Genomic DNA, 21,366 nt, shown 5'->3' on the forward strand with positions numbered 1-21,366 from the left:
ACAGCAGGTGTATCTACATGATAGATGACAGAAATACGCTCATTAATGTGGGAAGTTTCTTTATTTAACAAATGGCTCCGCCAGACAAACCAATGTCAGATGAGGTGCAGTTACTGCCATTTCTAGATTACTGATTAAGTATCAATTAATACATTTTTAATTGGTTTTTAGTGGCTTGTTTGAGATCAGATACCCCCATTGGCTTTTATTAATTCAAATTGTACTCAGTACTCAGTTATGATTTTAAAAGTAACTAGTTTACATAGAGTAATGCATACTAAAGTACAAGTTAAAGTACAGACTTGGAAATCTATGTATAAAAGCACAAGTACCCCCCAAAAAACTATGTAATTACAGTAATCTGAGTAGTCCCTGGCTAAAAGTAACTGTTAACTGGCAGAGTTAGGAGAAACTACTAAAAATAAGGGTTGTTTTATTGAGATCCACTAATTTCATTTGTTCCCCACCCTCCTATGTATTGATGAATATCTATATATGTCATCTGTCAGACCTCAGTCACTGTGGACATAACAAGGAAGTTCACTCATGAAACATGATGTCATCCATCGCAGCAGGGTCAACACCTCCACTTCTCTTTCCTGATGAGTTTTCTTTGTTCCTCTCTAAGAGTTGCTCTCAGCAGATGTGTGAATAGCTTGTAAGAGGAAACCTGGGAACTTTTAGTGCCTTTTAGAAGGACTCCTAGATCTAATCCTCTGTGAGTATTTCTAGATATTAAACATCAGTTTTTACTCCACATGATGTGACCACGTACATAGTTTTAAACAAGACAAGACTTTTTAGGAAAGTTTCAAAATAAGAGACATTTAACTGTAGGGGTTACAGGGTCCTCCACTTTAACCTTAATTAAAGGTGGCACATTGAGTGAAATAAATCTCTGAAGTGATGATGACAGAGAGTCGAGGCTCCAGTAGGATCATGGGTAGCGAGAGCTGAGCTCTCAGCTGGCTCGGCCTTGGACTTGGCAGCAGATGGTCTCCCTCTCAGTCAGGCGTCAGCTGTTCACATGAGCACGGGTCGGACGCTGAGTCTCACAGAGGGAAACACACGGTCACACAGACGCCTGACAAACTCCTGACAGCTCGCTCTGTGCTGAGTTCACTGGAATCTGACAAACTACAACTGAAGATACTTTTTTTTGTTTCTGTTAAGGCTCACCTTTATTCTGTGAAGATATGCATCATTCCAGGTAGGCCACTAAAATATTACTTTTTCATTTTATGCTTTAATTTGTCAGAGATTTATCAGTTATATATCGATGATATATATCTTTTATCCTGTAGGTGATATTTTTCTACTTACTATGTTTATTCTTATGCACAAAAATACCAAGATGAAATTCCTCATATGTGAAAACCTACTTGGCAATAAACCTGATTCTGATCCTGATGATGATACTGTCAGTTATTGCAGAAGTTACAGAAATAACTTTTCATGAAGTAAAATTTCAGGAAAAAAAATATCAAAACAATAAAACTGGAGTTATTTCAAAAGCTTTTCATCCTCCGTGGAGCTTTAATTTTCATTTTAACAGGGGGCACCTGTTAGAAAGTGTAAGTGTTTTTGTGTTGAACAATCACCTTTACAAGAGGACACGAGCAGACATGAGGATCGCTCACCTGCTAAAGCTCCTCTAATTCCATTTGCTGACCGTGAGATCTGCCTGAACGGCTTATAAGGTCCTCACAGTAACACACAGTGTAGCTAGACAGCTGCACTCAGAGCCAACATGAGGAACATGTAAACATGTAAACACGACTGAGGCCTTTACAGTTAGATTTACAGTCTGCTTGAGTTAAAAAATTAATTATTTATATTGATTTATTTCAGTTCATAAGAGATGCAAAGCTGTAACCAGTAAATAATTATGTACATTTACTTAAATACTTGTATTGAACAATTTTGAGGTGCTTCAAATTTACGTACCTTCATTTTCTGCTACTTTATACCTGTATTCCACTACAAGAGACAAACTTTTGCTCCACTGCTACATTTACTTCATAATGTTACTGGTTAATTTCAGATTCACATCAATATGATATGATATCATATAACTGACAAATAAATTATGATGTATTATTGGTTAAAATAAATCAAGATAAGACTTCACTGATCCACAGGGAATCTCCACAAGCTACCTAACAGCATATAAAGTAATTAAGATTACCTCCAGCTATAACATAATAAAATGCATCATCAATAATTATAATCCAATCTACATTATAAAATGAGATAATCTTTTATTAATCCTACAGCGGGGAATTTTGCATTGTTACAGCAGCAAAAGAGGGTCACATAAAAACAGAAGCAACAATTTTAAAAGAAGCAAAATATTAGTGAAAAGTAGACAACAAGATGTATGAGTAAACAAGATATAAACAAGGTGTAAACAGGATATGAATGAGATATAAACAAGATTAAATAAGACAATAATAAAACAATATATAAACAGGAAGAAGATGATGTTTTAAAATGTAGATATTGTACAGTTTGTTATTAAATAATATTGCACCAGAGTGAAAATATTGCACATTATGGTAAACATTCATATTTCCCTGAGTTGAATATACTTTTACTTAAGTAAAAGATTTGCATGCTTTTCCACCACTTACTGTCTTCATTTGGTGTTAGAATATCATGTATTATTGGTGAGCTGTTTTTGTTGTATTGTTCGGTAAACAGAGCATCTAACCACATGCTCAGGACAATGAGCCTGTATGACGATGGCAATGAGCCACCAGGTCATTTCCTCATCTGTATCCTGTTCTTGAACAAAAGAACCAGGAAAGAGAGACCATAAACTCGTAGGGGAACCCCGGTTTCTTTTGCACATAGGAAAGAATCACATCCTCTCGTATTACACTTAAATAACAACTAGAGCCCGACCAGTATGGGATTGTCAAGACCACTGACAGTACCAATTATACTGGGGAAGAATTCACAGATTACTGATAAGACATCTGATTTAGTGAATTTTTAAACAATTTCTATGTGGATTGTGCACCAATACAGGTGCTGTCTCAAACAAATAACTTATAGGGCTACTAAAGAAAGTAAAGAATAAATGAAAATAAAATAAATAGCTAACATCATCACTAGTTCATTGCTGACTATTTTAATACTGCTGTTCATTAAGGGGCAACTTGTAAACCAAGAGGTGTAGCTTCTGTTCCTGATTGTGCTAAATCTAAATCACCTCAAGCATTTTTTCTGAATTATATCATCTCTAAAAAAGTTTTTGTATCTCGGAAAACTATGCCAATACTAATATATCTGTGACAGGCCCATTTCCACTGGTAATATTAGTTGGGCTCTAATAACAGCGTCTGAAAGCATAATCATGTCTCACATGGAATTAAAGAAATGTTTTGCAGGGTTGCTTTCCAGGATGTTCATAACACTTGATGATTAATACTCTCATGTTAGCTGCCAGGAAAAAAAAAAAAAGCCAGGGTTGACTTTATGTTGCCACCACAGCTGAAAACACTCTCCTCTTTTCGCAGGTGCACAACAGGAAACGGTTCAGTACAAGTTCTTCGTTCAGGAGCTTCCTCTTTCCCTGAACGCCACATGCAGGACGCTCTGGTTTCCCCCCTTCAATGAGCAAAGCGGATCCAGACAAACTACACAGCAGCAGAAGTAATAATCTTCCAAGATGGCAGTCACTTCTCTGTATGTTACTGAGGAGCCAGGAACTGGTTTAGCTGAGGTGGACATATGTACGCCTGAGATTAATATCAAGTATGAAGTCATCCCAACTATTGTCTGCTCTGCTTGCTTCTCATTCGGCCTCATCTACTGCTTATTAGGTATGTATTCGTGACACCAGAGATAATATTAAATATAAAGTTATGGTACAGGTATTTTAACATATCCCTGCTGTTGGTGTCTTCATACTCTAAATGTTTCATGAGCTCACCTGATGGCTTAAACCCGCAGTGGCAGGTGTCTGCAGGCTGCCAGGGGTTTAGGGTGGATGAGCACAAAGCTGGAGGAGGCAGATGGGAAGTCCTGCGTCTGAATTTGACACAGGAAGCATTAATGAAGTGCCACCTGTTGAACTGTCTGACGTCTCAGTTATTTCACCTGTTGTTAAACCTGACAAAAGCTCATGTGGGTTCTGACAGCGATGCCGTATTTTCACGAACAATTTCTACAGAGATTAAACAATAATCATTTCAGAAAGTCACAAAAGAAAAGACTAACTTCGGTATTTTTCATCACAGAACCTGTTTCGTGTCTGAATGACAAATGGGGACAACCTTTTTTTGACATTGGCCCAGTATTGCACAAGGCTGCTGCAACAATCAGCTGTGAATCAGGCTGCAATACATCCTTATGGCCAATTGTGCACTGTCAAAGTACGTCCACTAAAAGAGCTTGTTTGACAGCTTCAAATTGTTATTCTAAGCACTTGTGCAGCCAGAAAAAAGAAAAAGTGGGTGTGCATCGGGGAAAACTACGTGTGCCACATCTAATTTTCTCTACAACATGGAGAAGGTTAGACTGATGTGCACCTTCACAAAACCACACAATATTCTCCATATAGACTTGTAAAACAGTGTGCACAGCGTTATAGTCATTGCCCAGTGCCTAGGCTTATTAAATAAAACAAAATGAGCCTACAATAGACAAGAATCCACACAGTTTTCCCCAAAAATGACTTTTACATTAAACTTTCTTGTGGCACAGACTAACTGTGCAAGCTGACAGCTTAAAGGGCGAGACAGCATGACTCAGGCTTAAATGATTCAGTTATTTCATTAGACTTCAAAGTCTCTGTAAGTTTCCTTTAGAAGGAGAGGCCATGGTCTTTGAAGTATTCTAGCATTAGCTGCAGGAGTTGCGTTTGGCTGATTCAAAATGAACTGTGCCTGGAGAGTAGACGAGGGCAGGCAGCCGCAGCAGGAGGTGGTGACAGAAACGCTACAGTCAAATCGAACAGTTTCTAGCAGGCTACAGAGAATATAAAGGAAATGACAGAAACATTTACATCCTGTTAGATCCACCTGTTGGCTATGTATAGTCCAGATAGTTATAACTGAAGAAATGACGCATGCATTCTTGATCACTGATGAAGCTGAAGGAGAGAGATCCCCCCTACTGTCCCATTATACCCATTATCTAATATATCCAGTAATACAAATACACATAAAATTCAGATTTTCTGCAACATGTGGGATTTGTTGTCAAAACAATCAGGCAACAGCCAGGCGAGAGCAACAGCCAGGCGAGAGCAACTGCGGCGCCTGGCTCTAAAAACTGTGGCCACCTCAGTCTTGTGAGATTATTGTTGCCCGCCTGTGCATTACGTCACAGCAAGTCACAATCAAGTCAGACACAAATCTGACTTGCATGCATTGTGCGGTGATTGCCAGTGATCGATTCTGCATGGGCCTGGCTCATCTCGAATGAGCCTGCTGTTTACTACATCGCTCATCTCCCATGATGCTCTCTGGGGTCACAGGTCAATGTCTACTTGAATGAATGAACAATTATTATTATTAGACTACAGCAGCCTAAGCTTCAAACAAAAAGCTTTTGTAACGCTGTAACTAAACATTTATTCTGCATCTGATTTGTGAGCCAGCTACCTCTTTGGGTGGCAGAGGTGTCTGACAACATTACGGAAAAGATCCCGACACACCATTTTATTAAAGTGTACTGTTACCAGGAACAATTTAATGCAATTTAACGTTCTTGTCAAAACACCAGACTCTGTTTACAGAAACAGTAATTTTATCATTATAAAACGTGGTTCATTCAAACTCTTTACATATACAGAGACTAAATAAAACTCACTACAACCATATTGGTTTGTCTTTGCACTGCTGCAACAATCATCAACTCTTGTTTGGTCGAAATGAACCCTAAATTGAGTCGTCCTGTTCCTAAATTTGACACAGGCAGCGTTAATGAAGTGCCACCTGTTGCTGTCTGACGTCTCACTTGTTGAGCTCTGACAGTGAGGCTGCTGTATTTTCATAAACATCTTCTACCTTGCAGGTAGCACCAGTTTGCAAAGCTGCATGTTGCATTAAATGCTGTGAGGGAGATTTACCACCAAAAAGCAATATAAAGAGTCCAACATCGCTTTTATTTCTGTCTCTGTTTTCACTGATGAAATATGTGGACAAAAATCCAACAAACACATGCTGTGAGTGTGAGTAGGAACAATGTGTCCTATGGACCTAAAACATGTGACACTATGCAAACACATGTGCTGCCAAAGTCTGTGTTCCCAGTAACTCTCACACACAGACTGTTAGCATTTCCTGTAAGGAATCTTATGAATGTAAATGATTAATCATTTCATGAGAAAGTGCAGTTTCAGAGTTGTATTTTCTTTTCTATTGCGACCAAAAAGATGAAGATAGTGAGCTCTGATGTCACTCGCATAAAAGCTGTTAATGACAGCTGTCGGAGCTGGACATGAACTCTGGAACAAATTTACTTATAAAATGTATGTCAGAAATGTGACCCAGAAAGGCTGAAGTCAAGAAGCCAGTGAAACCATAGTATTGACCTTGGAATACATCATTTTATTCAGAGAATATGCTTTAAATATAGATGATGTCATCTAGAGTTTGACGGATGATTGTGATAAGTTTCCTTTTTCTGTATCGACGACAAAGTTCAAGTCAAAACAACAAAACTGGCATTTTAAACGAGATTATATTAGATAAGACAGCTTTATTAATCCCCTGTAGGGAAACTAATTTTCTACCATATCAGCTCATGCAGACAACAAACAATAAAGACATCACATTCACAGCGTGACAAATAAAAACACCATAAACAGCTGAAAGGTGGTTCTTTGAGTTAGTCATCACTTATGAGTTTAATTATAAAGTAAAATACAGTAATAATGTAATGCTGGAAAGCATTTAACATTAAACTACAATTAACACTATTGTAACCCCCACTCAGCACATTGTGCGTTCAAATAGTCAGCAATTATGTTGCTATTATTATCAAAGCTGCCCACAAGTGTACTGTAGTTAAAATAAAAAAGAAATGCTTGAAAACAACGTGCAATGATTCAGTGATCTGTGTGTTTTTTAATAAGCACCGGAACTTGTGTGTTAATCTGCAGTGGTTTTATTCTGAGGGCTGAGCATGTGATTGTATTTTGTACTTTTTCAGTATTTTGAATTAAAATTGGATTTGCATACATGGATAGATGGTACAGTAAAGGTCCAGTGTGTAAGATTAGCTGGAATTTAATGGCAGAAAATGGCAGGAATGGATAAAAAATGTTCATAAGTATGTTTTGATTAGTGTAAACAATCATCTGAAAATAAGAATCACTGTGTTTCTGTAACTTAGAATGAAGATTGCCATATGAAACACGGGCTCTAGATTCATTTTTTCACATCTTTTTTGCGAATTTGTGGTGTCCACTGCCTATATTTTCTTATTTTCTCGTTATTTTGCTGTGCTTGGGACAAAAAATGTCCTGATGTCCTTTGAATGAGACTCAACAATGAACTGTCTTGTGGTGCGTTCAGGAACAGCCTGGACAAATCCTCCTCATTCTAGTCTAACCCTGTTATTATTCCACGTTTCAGGATACCGCTGCTTCAAGGTGGTCATGTTCTTCTCTGGCTTCATGTACAGCACAGCAGCTGTTCTCCTGTTGTACCACAAGGAGCCCACGTTAAACACTCAGCTGGGGACAGAGACAAAAGCGGGGATCGGCCTGGGCGTGGGTGTCCTCTGTGGGTTGATGACGATGCTGGTGTCCACGATGGGACTCCTCCTCAGCGGCCTGCAGCTGGGCACCCTGCTGTCCCTCGCCATCCTGGTGGTTATTGGACAGTTTCAGAGCCTTACTCCAGTGTGGGTGCCTCTCAGTGCCGTCCTGGCTGCCAGTATTGTCACGGCCGTCTTCACACTTCAGTGGCAGAAACTGTTCACTGTCATCTACACATCTGTGTTTGGAGCAGCCACTGTGATGCTGTGTGTGGACTATCTGCTGGGGAAGTTTGTGCTGCCAGATCAGGTGTATGACATGCTTTGTCAAGTGGCCCCACGTCCATTCTGCTGGTTTAACTGGGCCATCACTGGGATATGGCCTGTTATGAGTCTGATAGGTGTGTTGGTGCAGTGGAGGTTTACTGCCAAAGGAGTATCACACAGAGAAGGTGAGTTTAATTCAGGCTGTACTCAGCGATGCATTCAAACTCAGGCTGTTATCATGGTAAAACAAACACCCCTCCAGAGCTCAAAACCTCCTTCTGTGATGATATATACTCAGGATTTCTTTTCTTTTCCATCCCAGCTGCACACAAAAAACAGAAGAAACATGTCAAGATGCACAAATACAGAGAGCCGAGGAGAAGACCTCAAACACACCGTCGGCGGCGCAGGCCTCCACCCCTGAAACGCTACGCTGGAGACGTCCTGGCACCAGTTAGTACCTCAAATTAAAACTTTTTCTGGCGTGTCAGCCTTTTAGAAGCTGAAAAAATTATCATCCAGCATGAGGTTTAGACAATGAGACTTTCTCTGATGCCCATGTCTGTGATAAAAACACTGTTATAACCTGCTCATAGCACTGTATAATTATATTTATGAGCAGTATTCACAAAATTTTATAAAAAAAATAATCATAAGCATTCTATAATTCATATATATTATATATTCTAGTTTCACAATAGTTCATCAATTGCTGGTCACACGCTGACCTTTTTTGCAAGTTGTAATACATTTATAATGCATTATAATCCCTTGAACTAGTATGTTTTTTTATCTCGTGTTTTGTGTTTATTGTTGTTGCTGTTGTTGACAGTGTGTTTTAATGTAAACTCTTGCTGCAGAGCAGATTTCCCTGAGGGGACAATGAAGATAACCTAATTAATTAATCCTGTTATCAGTCTTTTATTTGCATTCAACCACTCTTTAAAGGTGCGCTCTGGAGAAGGATGATGTTGACTGAAATTTTTTTATTCCTTGGTCATGAAATATGACATTTTGGGAATGAGACTGAACAATCGGCCATCTTACTGACCTGTGATTGGCCAAAGTCTTCTAGGAATAGATATTATAGAGCCCAAAAACAGAGCCAACAGGAGGACGGCAAGTCTAGTTTTCTCTCAGACCACTTGAATTACATTACACTGAAAGGTTATTATAGAACTTTTGCCCAGTGACGCCAAGAACAAACTGCTTAACCCAACTTTAAATGCTGGGGTTAATGCAAAATATTATTATAATATCAGCGAGTGACCAACAATTATGCTACTTGACCTTGTAAGTCATTATAAAATTCTCTGTAATGTGTTAAGGTCATTGTTAATAAAGCAGTATGAATACTTATGAGTGCTTATAACTATAAATATGCAGTGCTGTAAGCAGATTATGATGCATTATAAGCAAGTAGCCTCATGATGTGTGATTCTATAAAATGACAGCGGATAGTCAGTGCAGTAACGACGTGTCTTATCCTCCTGTTCTCAGAGTTATCTCCAGAGCCTTCAGGAGCGCCAGATGGGAACAGGCTCCTCCAGCAGCAGCGTCAGCACCATCACACACACTCTAATTGACTTTGACTTTGAGACGGGCTCCATGGTGCCTCTGACTGCTGCCTCCCCGGTCTTTACAGTCTGAGGGGAACGCACGGCGTCAAAATAACTGCTACGCTGATCATTGAACATCCCTTTGAATGGAAACGACTCAGCCATTTTGACTGCTGGCGTGAGTCCGCTTCAACCGGCTTTGTCAGATAACCATCAGGTTCGAGACGCTTGGAGATCATCCTCTGAATGATGACAGCACAGAATAAAACAACGGTCATCAGACTGACGATCATCGCATCACAGACGCTTTGTGTTTCACAGTTGACCTGTTTTGATTCACACAACTTTTATTCTCCAAATACCATGTTCCAGAGAGTGTCTAGATCAGTTTGGGTTGTAATTGTGTTGAAGTTCAAGTATCACTGTTGTAAACAATTAATTCCTTGCAACATATGCACTTAGATCAGGGATATACATCAGAAAAATGATGGACAATAAACCAATAAATCGCTGATTTACAAGGAATAGAACAACTGTTTTTGTCCATTAAATGTCCAGTGTGTAAGATTCATAATTACAGAATATACCAAAAATGGATTATATAATATTCATAAGTATGTCATTTGTGTGTGATCACAGAATCATTGTGTTTATGTTACTTTAGAATAAGCCGTTGGTATCTGCAGAGGCCTTGGAGTCTGCCATATTTCTACAGTAGCCCAGAGTGGTCAAACCAAATGTAACATGTGACACGTGATAAGTACGGGATAATGTGCAGGGAGCAGGTCATTACTGTGAAATAAATCCTGACAGGATGATGCATGGGACACGTGTCACATTTTTCAAATGTAATCTGGGCTGATTATAGTTACTGTATCCTGATTACACGCAGTCTGTTACTTCCCAACCCCGAGTACAACATCAGCCGTCGTACCAGACCGAGTTAGTGTACTGAACTGATCAATGCTGAGTTTTATTGTTTATGAATTCAACTTTTAATTTCTAAGACAGTGTGTTATTTCATCTGTCTCATTTTAAAGTGCAAACATCCTCTGAAGGTCCTGCACACACACACACACACACACACACACACACACACACACACACACACACACAGGTGTTTTCACTTCTTGCTGATTAGACGCCTGCTGGAGGCCACTGAAAACCACAAACTAATTTATTGATTTGCTTTGATTAGTTTCTTTGAAAGGGAATTGCCTTAGTTAATTGCCATCTGTTGTCTCTGGCCAGATGTTAAAGAAAAAAAAAATTTAAACATGTTTAGTAAAACATGTATAGTAAATATACATATTAGTACACTGTACACATCCGTCAATACGTATAACACATGACAGTTATCTAAAATCCATATGAAATGAGGATGTAAAGAAAAAGAAAGAACAATTCAGGGGAAGAATTGCAAAGAACTGATCAAGACATAATATTCACAATGTTCGATTATTAACAAGCTGCAGCTTATCTGAAGTGAACCAGTAATGATTTTCTATAAAACAGCATCTTTTGACTGGTATCCCAACTGTTTTTTCCTCTGTACATGTAATGTTGTCAAATATGCAAAATTCTCATAAAAAGACAAAGATGAATATATAACATTTACAAGCTCAGGAGCCTATATTTATTCAAGATTTGACAGTCGTGAAAGCTTTTAGAGTATGTTTCAATTTAAAAAAAAGATGAGTTGTTCCACACTTAGCAGGTGCAGCTAACAGGAGACTGAGTCAGATGTTAATGACATGAAGTCTGTAAACAAGAGGAGGTCTAACTTCGAGAAATAGCTGTAAACGTGTGTGTGTGGGTGAGTCAAAGGTGTAGAAAAAGGACCTTTTCACAAAGGATGTTTTGACAAGTCACAGTAGGAAGGTGTAAATAATAATATTTAATAATTAAATTCCTTGTAGCTGCTTCAGTTTCAGGGTCCTGGTTCAGTGTCACACTGTCATGACATACTGGGACAGTTATAACAGAGCCTGACGCCTGTGCTGTGATTGGAGTGCCATGAAAAAGAATAAATATGTTAAAGGATACATAAAAGAGTGAAGCAAAACAAATAACAAAATATTAAAGATTGATTTTTTTTTAATCATTTTTATTTATTTTCACACTAAATTGGTCATTTATTTCTGTTTATATTTATTTATGTGTTTAAAAATATTTTTATTTATTTTTGCATATACACAACTATATCTCTTTCTGCATTCTGTACATATGTATATATATACATATATATAATGTAATTCATTTATTTTTACCTCTTTATTTTTCTATATTCTCCTTTTACTTTTGTTTTTTCCACACTGAATCCTGCTTTAGGATTTACACGTGCAGGAACTGACTACTGTTGACTGACATATTGGTTCTTCAAGGAATATCAAAGGCAATAGGGAAAAGAATAAAGAAAAATGAAGGGATAAAAAATAAATAAATGACATTTTAAAAAAATATATACAAAAGACATTGAGTAATATACAAAAACAAATAGATTTTTTAAATATATATGAAAAAATCAATGTGAAAAATTAAATAAAATGATTCTTTTAGATTTTTTTTGGCTTTATATTTCCACCTTTATGTATTATCTTATTTATTCCTCTTTATATTTCCACACTGATTTTTTTTATTCTTTTACAGATTTATTATTTTTCATGGCACTCCTTTGACTCCGAAATGTTTTTCCTTCTATGACAAGTCAAAATGTAAAATGCACTGAAAAACTCCTGTTGATGCAGTTAAGATTATTAGAGTTATTCCATACTGTTAATACCTTATCAGTGGATAACAACATCTAATATTACAGAGTCACACACCACAAAGTTTGTCTTATTACATTGCATTTATGTTAATAGCTATTTTTTAAATAATAATATCATATTGACACAAAAAAAAAAAGAAAAATGTCTAGGGTCCAGATAAATAAGCTTCTCCCTCTGTTATTACACTGACTCTTTGTGCAGGATCAGGTCTGTGTTGAATCCCTGGTGGCCTCTGCTGGCTCAGTCGTCACAGTGCATCCAGTGTGCGGCCGTGCTCAGAGGGTAGGCCTTCTCCACGGCCTGGTGCTGCTGGTTTACACGCCAGTACTGCGAGCCTTTAAACACATATATATGACCGTTTGTCCAGGTCAGCGCGGCGTCAGTGTTGCTGGGCAACCCGCGGATGAGCTGCTCGGCGGGTCTGGGATAAGACTTGAAGTCCGTCGGGCCAATTTCATCCCACTGCCAGTATCCAGAACCCTGAAATAACAAGTGAATTATTTCCTGAAAACAACAGAGATAGTCAGCCAAAAACACATCTCTGAGCAAACATTATCTTTTTCCACTTACTTTGAAAAAGATAAGCTTTTTGTTCTTATCGAAGTACAAGGCTGAGTCAATATTTGCAGGGATATTGGACAAGCGTCTGGGGAAGCCGTGGTCGAGTCTGAAGTTGGTGTATCTCCACACTTTGTCCCCTGTGAATGGACATGTGGAAAAGAAGAAGACAAAGAAGAAAAGTATTTTTAAACTTTAAGCTTAAAACTTTTATTGTTTTTTTTTATGTCTGTGTGTGTGTATGTATCTGTATGTCTCATATACATCTTATATGTCTTCTAAAGCTTTTGTACAATACTTGCAAGATTTGAGTTTCCCCAATGGTTGCCCAACTCATAAAATGTTGATATTAGACATATCTACTCAGGATATCTCCTACGTATGTGGATTCACTATCATGTATAGTAATTATCAGTTTCATATGACACAAATTTACTACAGATCCTGTATCTGGTTTGATACATATTACTTATATCAGTGGTCTTAAACTGAAGGCAATTCCTGGTCCCTGCTCCTCAGCTTTCCAGCCTGCAGCATGATGTCCAAAATCTACTATAATCCGGCCCACAAAATTATTTTGTCATATTTAATTATTTTTCTAGTTGTTTCATACCAATTTAAACTACCCATGTATATACAACTGAAAAAACCCCCACAATTTTCACTTGAGAAAAGCACAGACAACATTTTCAAAAAATACAGTACTTCAACATTGAAGTGACTTATACAATTCAGATAAGAGATATAAACATTTATTAAAACTTACATATATTTAAGCGTATGGGACATTATATCCTTGTGAGAACTGTACAAGAATCATGACATGAATCCACCTTTCAGAAAATAGGATTTTCCAGTCCTCTGAGAGTGAACAGCTGCATTGAGGCTCCCTGGCAGCTCCTTCCAGAGTGCAGAGATCAGGACGGGGGTGTTGTAGCCAGAGCTGGACAACGTCCACACGTACTGTCCACTGAAGACATACGTCTTACGGAAAGGACCTGCAGAGATACAATGCAGGAGAAAACATAGCTGTATGCAGATACATCTTCCAGTGGAAATTACTGGTTGAATATCTTTTTTTTTTTTTTTAAACAAAAATCCAGAGCCATTTTTCCGTATACTGACAGCAGCCTGACAGCATCAGAGTGTTTTTTACCCAACATTATTGCATCCAGAGTGGCTTTGCAAGGATCTGGAACAGCTCCTCCTGGCACAAATGGACTTTGGTTTCTGGGTGGAGGAGCCTTTGCTGGCTTTCCTGAAAAGGGACAACACTTCACATTGAGTAAATTATACTTTTAAAAGCACAGTATGTAAGTTCTGCCTGTAGGGGTCTCTCATAATACAACATTATCAAAATACGTAGTTTGATGATGTTGTGAATGCTGATGTCTTCATTCTTAAACATCCACCATAGCTGATGAAAATATGTCTTACATGGCTCAGGCAGAAGTCATGTTCATGGATGAGTTAATGTACTTAATTCTTATTCACATCATGTTGAGTCGTGCACAGACTTTTTTCCTCACTCTCTGACGTATTCGATGTATCCTGTGTTTTCCTGGAACTTACAGCAACAGGTGGCTTGCAGGAACTGCTCTGTTACGTTGAATAAATTAAGAATTTGGACACTGGAATTTGGAATTTGGGATAATTTAAGTACACAACTCAACAAAATATAAATAGTTCTAGAGTTTTAGACATTTTAATGAGGAAATGTTCCACATTATAGCTTTAAAGCCCACACAGACACACAAACACCATAACAATGTGTTATACAATAGACCTAAATGCACCCATGACACATTTTAATCCACACTGTTTAAAAAAAAAACACGTTAAACCTTTACGCTCACTTGACACAAACCCTCATCCCTTGTGAGATTGAGTCAACAAATTTTAATTTTTGAGTTAATTTTACTAAAATTTCTAAAGGCTATTTAGCCTAATTACTTCAAGATTAATTAACAAGACACACACTGAAATTAGTGTGTATTTTGACAGTTGAATGAGCTAAAAAAAAAAAAAAAAGTTGTAAAAATATGTGTTTTTATGTTCATATGACATGGGGGCACTGCAAGAAAAAAATCTTCAATAGAATGAATCAAATGTGTTCAAATAACATAACAAAAGCCCATTATTACAATGAGAGTCATTATGTTGTTTATTTTTGGAATGCAGCATATTAGCAAATTTCCCAGCATGCACTGTGTGACCTTTCTTTTTCACAGTTTAAAGAAAACACACATGATGGAAACTGTGTGACACTGTGTGTCTGTAATACATTTCAGGATAAGTCATGTTTTCTCAAATGCTTAAAACAGTGTGAACCATGATGATGACGGTTTAGTATTGAGTTCTGTTCCTACGCCCATAAAACTGAATAATTTCACTGGGAACAGTTTCATATATTGTCTTTGTGCCAATGCTGGAACGAAGTAGCTCCAACAGGAGCAGCTGCAGCTGTCAGTTCTGTCTGTGAAACGATGAACTGAGCCTTCAAACTGAGAAAATATAACAGGAAACAGTTGTTGGTTCAAGTAAATATCTCAACCACTCAAGTTTAAGTTAAACCAATTGGTTTTACAAACTCAAATAAGACTTTTAAACTGATTACTTAACCTAAATCCAGTCAACTCACATTTTTAAGTTGAACCAGATCAAAGTTACTTACAGTTTTATGTGCAAGTTAAGCGAGTGAATTGGAGTTCAGAGAGCTCTTTCCTCATCTTACCATATATAGCCTGGATCCCCTGTATGTCATCTGGATGCAGTTTGAAGTCGGAGCGGTATCCATTGTACACGGGTCCCATCAGAGCATTGTAGTACTGTGAGTGTCCCAGGCCGAGAGCGTGGCCGATCTCGTGTGCCGCAACAATCCTCAGGTTGGAGCCGGTGCTCTTCCCTTCTGTCCACATTTCATCGCTGTCAAAATGCACGATGCCCGATTCAGGGGCGTCAGCGTGGGCTAAAACATGACCTGAAGATAAAGACAGACTCGTTATCAAACACTTGAACGTCTCATTTACGTCAGCCATGGTTTCCAGTGTCAGCGTTACAGCCCGGCTCTTAGACTGCATCATAAAACAGAGGCGCCATCACAAGACAGGACAGACAAGACAATATAAGACAAGAGATAAGACCAGACAAGATAAGATAAAACAAGACACGAGATAAGACAAGACAATAAAAGACAAGATGAGATAAGACAAGACAAGATAAGACAAGATAAAACAAGATGCAAGGTAAGACAAGACAAGATGAGATAAGACAAGACAAGACAAGAAAAGACAAGATGAGATAAGACAAGATAAGATAAGGCAAAATAAAACAAGACATAAGACAAGACAAGACAAGACAAGACAAGATAAAACAAGATAAAACAAGACACATGAAAAGACAAGACAAGATAAAACAGGAAAAGACAAGACGAGACAAGACAAGACAAAAAACAACAGAGTAATAAATGTAAAGTGTATAAATGTACATCCAGCGATTGTCAAGTTTTTAAATCTACTAGTTTTTATTTTAAGAAACATTCTCCGACCTCGTCCATCAAAGGGCACTGGACACGTCTTGTCTTTCCTGTGAAACGAGATCTTGATGTCTGCTCTTCCTCCCTGCAGCTCCTTGAACCTTAAAGGTGACACGTCGCTCCAGTACTTAAACGCACTCTGGATGGCCAGACGGGTCTTTGTCAGGCCCAAGTCGGGAGTGTAGTTAAAGATGCGGTAGGTCAGCATCTTCTTACGCCAGTAACCTGATCAATGAATAAATATCTGAGTTACATTTTATTAGACAGTTTTACGTACATTTATCAAACAATACTGCAGTAAACATGAATGTAGTCACCCACCCATGACTCGATATTTGAGAGATCTGTTAGTGAAGGAATCCTCTAAACCACACCGAGGTTTGTTCATCATCGCCAGTGTGGCTGAGTCTAGTCTCCCTGATACCGGCAGGTTTGTCACTCTCTGAAAGATTCTGACGCACAAAGAAAAGACGAAAAAAATCACAACATTCGTACCGCAAAGGTAAAAACAGACTGAAACATGTTAAGCTACATTTATAAACTGTTAAAACTGATGAAATATTGTCACCTCATGGCTTCCGCTATCTCCTCAGGTGGATGGTTTTGGGCTTTACTGTCCAGTGGGATGTGCAGATAGCCATATTTCCTTAAATACGCCTGAAGAGAGAGAAATGACCTTTAAGGTTGTCAAAAATGTTGATACTTCCCTCACAAAGACACTGGATCAATGAATTAACGTCATACTGTACTCCAGAGAAGATCCTCTACATCATTAGAAAAAAATACAAAAAAAAAAGGCCTTGCAACTGTTGTTTTATATCCAAAAATATTTTCATATTTAGATCATTAATAGCACCATTTTTATGACATAAGAGTACTCTAAGTGCAAAGAATCAACTTAAATACAGGGGTTTTGAGGGGTTTGTTTGCCTTTTTGCATTGCCATTATTATGGGAAGGGAAGAAAGAAAGAAAGCACATGGTGCATCAATTTTCTTTTGGATCCTCTGTTTTTCTTTTCTTCTTTCTTCTCTTTGTTATTTGAGAAAAATGTTAATACAGATCTTCATTTTTTACCAATAAATAAATAATGTTTAAAATGATAAAATGTCTGTTAGTTATAGTAAAAAAAAAAGTGCCAAAGCTATAAAAAAAAAAGAGAAAAGAATCAATTTAATGTAAACTGTTTCATGTATTAAATGTAAACTGTTAATTAATTTTTCTTTTTGCTGTGGTGAGTTAAATACTAGCGCTGAATCAAAGATTAAAATACTGGTATCATGACAAAAGTGATAATGTGAACAATAAAAGTAAAAGAGCTCATTATTCATTTATAAATAAAGGAATTATTATTGTCATTATGATTAGGCCTTGTCACAATGACCTGTAGCAGTTTACAAATCTTCCTCTTTTTCAAACAAAACGAAATTATATGGACAGTTTCATCTAGATTTTAAATTGGCCAAAATGCAGCATAACTATTATAATATTTATAATATTCCATAATCACAAGTGTATTAGACAGCTTTAAACTGTAAAAGGAAAAAAACCAGTTGCAATACAATGTTAAAACTGGATATAGACTCAAAGTTGTGGTTTAACTACAGCAATTGATCTGAGTTTTTGTGGCATAAACTTCTCAGCATCTTTACTTTCCTGCATTTTCTTACCACCGCTTCTGTAAATTCTTCTCTGCTCAGGCTGACGGATGAAGCTGTTGCCAGAAAAACAAGAAGCACCAGCACCTCCAGCCTATGCTCCATTTTCCTCTTTGGATTTCTTTCCATTATTTGAGGAAATTTAAAAAAAAAAAAAAGTTCCCAAGTTCAGCAAGTTTGACCTTTTCAACTGATTAAAAAAAAAAAAAAACACTTCTGGATCTTTCTAATTATGCCTGAACGCTGCAGTTCCTCCATTTAAATCCATCCTCCGTGCATCGGCCCCTCTGGGTTCGCTGTGTCAGAACTGAAGCTGGCGTCTGAGTTTAGGGATTCAGTTTTTATACCATCAAGTGTCTGTTCAGGACGTGCCTCAAAGCCACAACCTTTATGAGGAATGTGATGAAGCAAAACATATTTCACAGTTACACTAACAGCATGTTCACGCCTTCTTACACCATCATTTAGAATCATTTGTCTACAAGCGTTTAAGAATAACTTCCGAGTAATTCTGTTTACGTCAAAGGAAGCAAATAAATTCATTATTAACTCTGTTAAAAAAAAAGGAGATGACCTGCCCACCATCTGTTAAAGGTGCTGGCTTAAAACTAGTTATGTCATTGTGGTGAAAAAGAGTCCACCTTCTTGATATTTAATTAAACTGGAGCACTTTGAACATAAATTATTTCCCAGACGACGTTAATTAAGGTGTGATGGATGTACCAGAAATCCAGCTGCTGTTGCTCATTTATGATTTATATCTGTGAGACAATATTCCACATTAATCTTAACATTCTTCACTTCATGGTTACAGCTTGATGAGGAAAACAACAAACCACTTCCTCCTCCATGAGACAACAGCTAATTATATTGTTCACAATGTAGAAACCCATTCAAGGAAAAACAATGACGCCCCCATGTAACCAGTGCTACAATTCGTCTGCTGAATAGAGACAAAGAACGCCTCCTTCTCAGATGTAACACTGGAATAAAACTCATAAAAAGTGAGCGTACAGATGGCAAAGAGACTAAGCTCACACAGGCTTTAAACAGTTATAGTTACTAAATTTAACCACAGGTTCAATTTTAATATGAAAATGCTGATATCTCAGCAGCAGAGGGCATCTGTCATCTGTGAACCAAAGAGGAGCTTTTCTGCCCTGGGTTCTGTCTGTCAGGTGTAGTATAATTCCTTCCTCCTTTGCTAGATTAAAGGGATAGTTCAGATTATTTGAAGTAGGGTTATATGAGGTTTTTATCCATAGGCAGTGTATTAGCTATAGTAGATGGGAGTGTGGGCACTGTCGAGAGGAGCACAGAAGCTAAGCAGCGTACTGCTGTGGACAGGGTCAGCTGCAAAATGTATTTTGGCCACCTAAAAAAAGGCCCGCCTAAAAAAAGGAAATATCTTCACCACTTTCACCACTGTCAGACAGTAAACCGCCATTATATAAGTTAAATATCCCTCTCTCTCCAGATCCAGAACAGACTAGCTGCTGGTTTACCACTGCTCCGGTTTGTTAGCATGCGTGCGTGTTCACATGACCAACGGATCTGAGGCCTGTTAGCAGCTCATCTCGAATACTTCTGGATTGATCAGCCTATTTTTTCTGGTGCACATTCATAACTGTGTGCTGAAGGACCTCTGTGAGTCACAATTTTTTGAAAAACCTTGAAAAACTTTTTTTTTATTGGCTCCAAGCTGGTGACAACTGTGGCCACAGGCGTTATGTCTTCAGGTCATCCTGTGAATGCAATATCTCAAGAACACCCTGAGAGAATTTCTTCAAATTTGGAATGAACTTGGACTCCAGTTGGACTCAAGGACTGATGAAATTTTGATGGTCAAACTGGTTAAAGGTCAAGGTCACTGTGACCTCGTGTCTATCCCCTGCCGTGGACGTGATATCACAGGAAACACTTGGAAGATATTTCTTGCACAAATGACCACTTGGACTCGAGGATGAACTGATTAGATAGTTAAAGGTCGCTCGTCTCAAGGATGAACCATGTAGATTTTGTAGGTCAAAGGTCACTGTCACCTCACAAAACATGTTTTTGGCCATACCTTAAAAATTCATACGCTAATTATGGCAGATTTACACACAAATTCTAATAAGAACGTGACAGTGCTGGAGAGTAACTACTTCCATGTAATAAAATTATAAGAAAAATAGCTAGTGCCCCATTAGTGTTGCCCGACAAACTCAACTCAAGAAACTCAAGAAATTTTACTTTACTCTGAAAGCTGTCATGCAAACATCACACTGTTTGCTTTAAGGTTAAAGGTTACGTCTCGTTTTATTCTCTATTTTTCCTTAATATCCTCTCCAGGCCTGACGCAGTATCTCCAGAACGCCATGAGGGAATTCCTTCAAACTTGGCACAAATGACCACTCAAGAATCAAGGATGAAGGTATTAGGTTTTGGATGTTAAAGGTCAGAGGTCAAGGTCACTGTGACCTCACAAAACGTGTTTTTGTCCAAAAAATTGACACAGTAATTCATGCACTAAGTTTAACAGAATTTCATACAAATGTCTAATAGGATAGTAACAGTGCTGGAGATGAACTGATTCTATGTAACTAGCTACATGTAATGAAATTACATAATAAATGTAACTGAAATCTATTACGATTGCTGAAAAAATGCAATCAAATTACAGCTACTAATCAAAATCTTGGCGATTACAAAAGGGTTACATCCAAATATTGTTTATGGTTGTTTGGTGAAGATCTGCAGTGACTTCTTCTAGTTGTCAGTTTGATCCTACTGAGAAAAAGTCTTTCAAAAACAGGTGATGCAGGATTTTATTTAATTAAAAAAAGAGTTTGTTATTCCCTAAAACAGGAGCAAACGTTGTATTTATGGGGACTATTTTCAAATGCAGATTACTGCCTATTTTGGTGTCTAGCGAGTACTTACAGTAGCAGGAGGGTGGGGTCAACTCAAAGTAACTACAGTGTCCATGTTCATCATAATAAAGGAACATGTCAGTGCGGCTCATTGGTGTGTTTTTAATAGTTTTTGGACACAACAGAGCTGCATGGCACAGAGGAATAATAAGATATATGAGGCTTTAGCTACACAGATAACACTTGTTGTTATGGTCAGTTATTTGTTGGTTTGTGTTGTTGACAATAAGAAAAATATACAATAAATTTAAGTGTATAACTTGTTTCAAAATATCCAATGACACCAAAATAATTTTTTTTTTGAAGAATCTACATCCTGTCTTTCAAAATAATTTCCATTACTACTCAGAATACTTCTTTAATATCAAAAAGCAATATGAGATAAACA

At 37.7% G+C, this 21,366-nt stretch overlaps 2 protein-coding genes across 2 annotated transcripts; one reads left to right on the forward strand and one right to left on the reverse strand.

Annotated features, from left to right (window-relative positions):
- Window positions 1-641: 641 nt before the first annotated feature.
- LOC146324846 (transmembrane protein 198-like) lies at window positions 642-10,156 on the forward strand. Its single transcript, XM_084720459.1, has 5 exons — window positions 642-1,210; window positions 3,525-3,830; window positions 7,593-8,168; window positions 8,306-8,436; window positions 9,484-10,156. Exons 2-5 carry the CDS (start codon window positions 3,677-3,679, stop codon window positions 9,631-9,633), a joined length of 1,011 nt encoding a protein of 336 aa, XP_084576585.1. The 5' UTR covers window positions 642-1,210; window positions 3,525-3,676; the 3' UTR covers window positions 9,634-10,156.
- A 1,972-nt stretch (window positions 10,157-12,128) lies between these two features.
- LOC146324847 (matrix metalloproteinase-19-like) lies at window positions 12,129-18,265 on the reverse strand. Its single transcript, XM_084719952.1, has 9 exons — window positions 18,076-18,265; window positions 16,975-17,063; window positions 16,728-16,858; window positions 16,419-16,631; window positions 15,606-15,851; window positions 14,028-14,129; window positions 13,705-13,869; window positions 12,884-13,011; window positions 12,129-12,793 (listed from the first exon to the last, which is right to left on the reverse strand). The coding sequence occupies exons 1-9, from the start codon at window positions 18,190-18,192 to the stop codon at window positions 12,554-12,556; spliced, it is 1,431 nt and encodes a 476-aa protein (XP_084576078.1). The 5' UTR covers window positions 18,193-18,265; the 3' UTR covers window positions 12,129-12,553.
- Window positions 18,266-21,366: the final 3,101 nt, after the last annotated feature.

This window comes from Lutjanus erythropterus, chromosome 6 (assembly GCF_056507025.1).
Source record: "Lutjanus erythropterus isolate fLutEry1 chromosome 6, fLutEry1.hap2, whole genome shotgun sequence".
NCBI lineage: Eukaryota > Metazoa > Chordata > Actinopteri > Lutjaniformes > Lutjanidae > Lutjanus > Lutjanus erythropterus.

What these genes read in the sequence shown, in the direction of transcription:
- LOC146324846 (XM_084720459.1), top strand. Translation starts at nt 3,677, where the DNA reads ATGGCAGTCACTTCTCTGTATGTTACTGAGGAGCCAGGAACTGGTTTA. An exon ending in CCTCATCTACTGCTTATTAG is followed by an intron (nt 3,831 to 7,592) that starts GTATGTATTCGT and finishes TCCACGTTTCAG; the next exon opens with GATACCGCTGCTTCAAGGTG. An exon ending in CTGGAGACGTCCTGGCACCA is followed by an intron (nt 8,437 to 9,483) that starts GTTAGTACCTCA and finishes TCCTGTTCTCAG; the next exon opens with AGTTATCTCCAGAGCCTTCA.
- LOC146324847 (XM_084719952.1), bottom strand. Translation starts at nt 18,192, where the DNA reads ATGGAAAGAAATCCAAAGAGGAAAATGGAGCATAGGCTGGAGGTGCTG. An exon ending in TCTCAAATATCGAGTCATGG is followed by an intron (nt 16,632 to 16,727) that starts GTGGGTGACTAC and finishes TTCATTGATCAG; the next exon opens with GTTACTGGCGTAAGAAGATG. An exon ending in AAAATCCTATTTTCTGAAAG is followed by an intron (nt 13,012 to 13,704) that starts GTGGATTCATGT and finishes GTCCATTCACAG; the next exon opens with GGGACAAAGTGTGGAGATAC.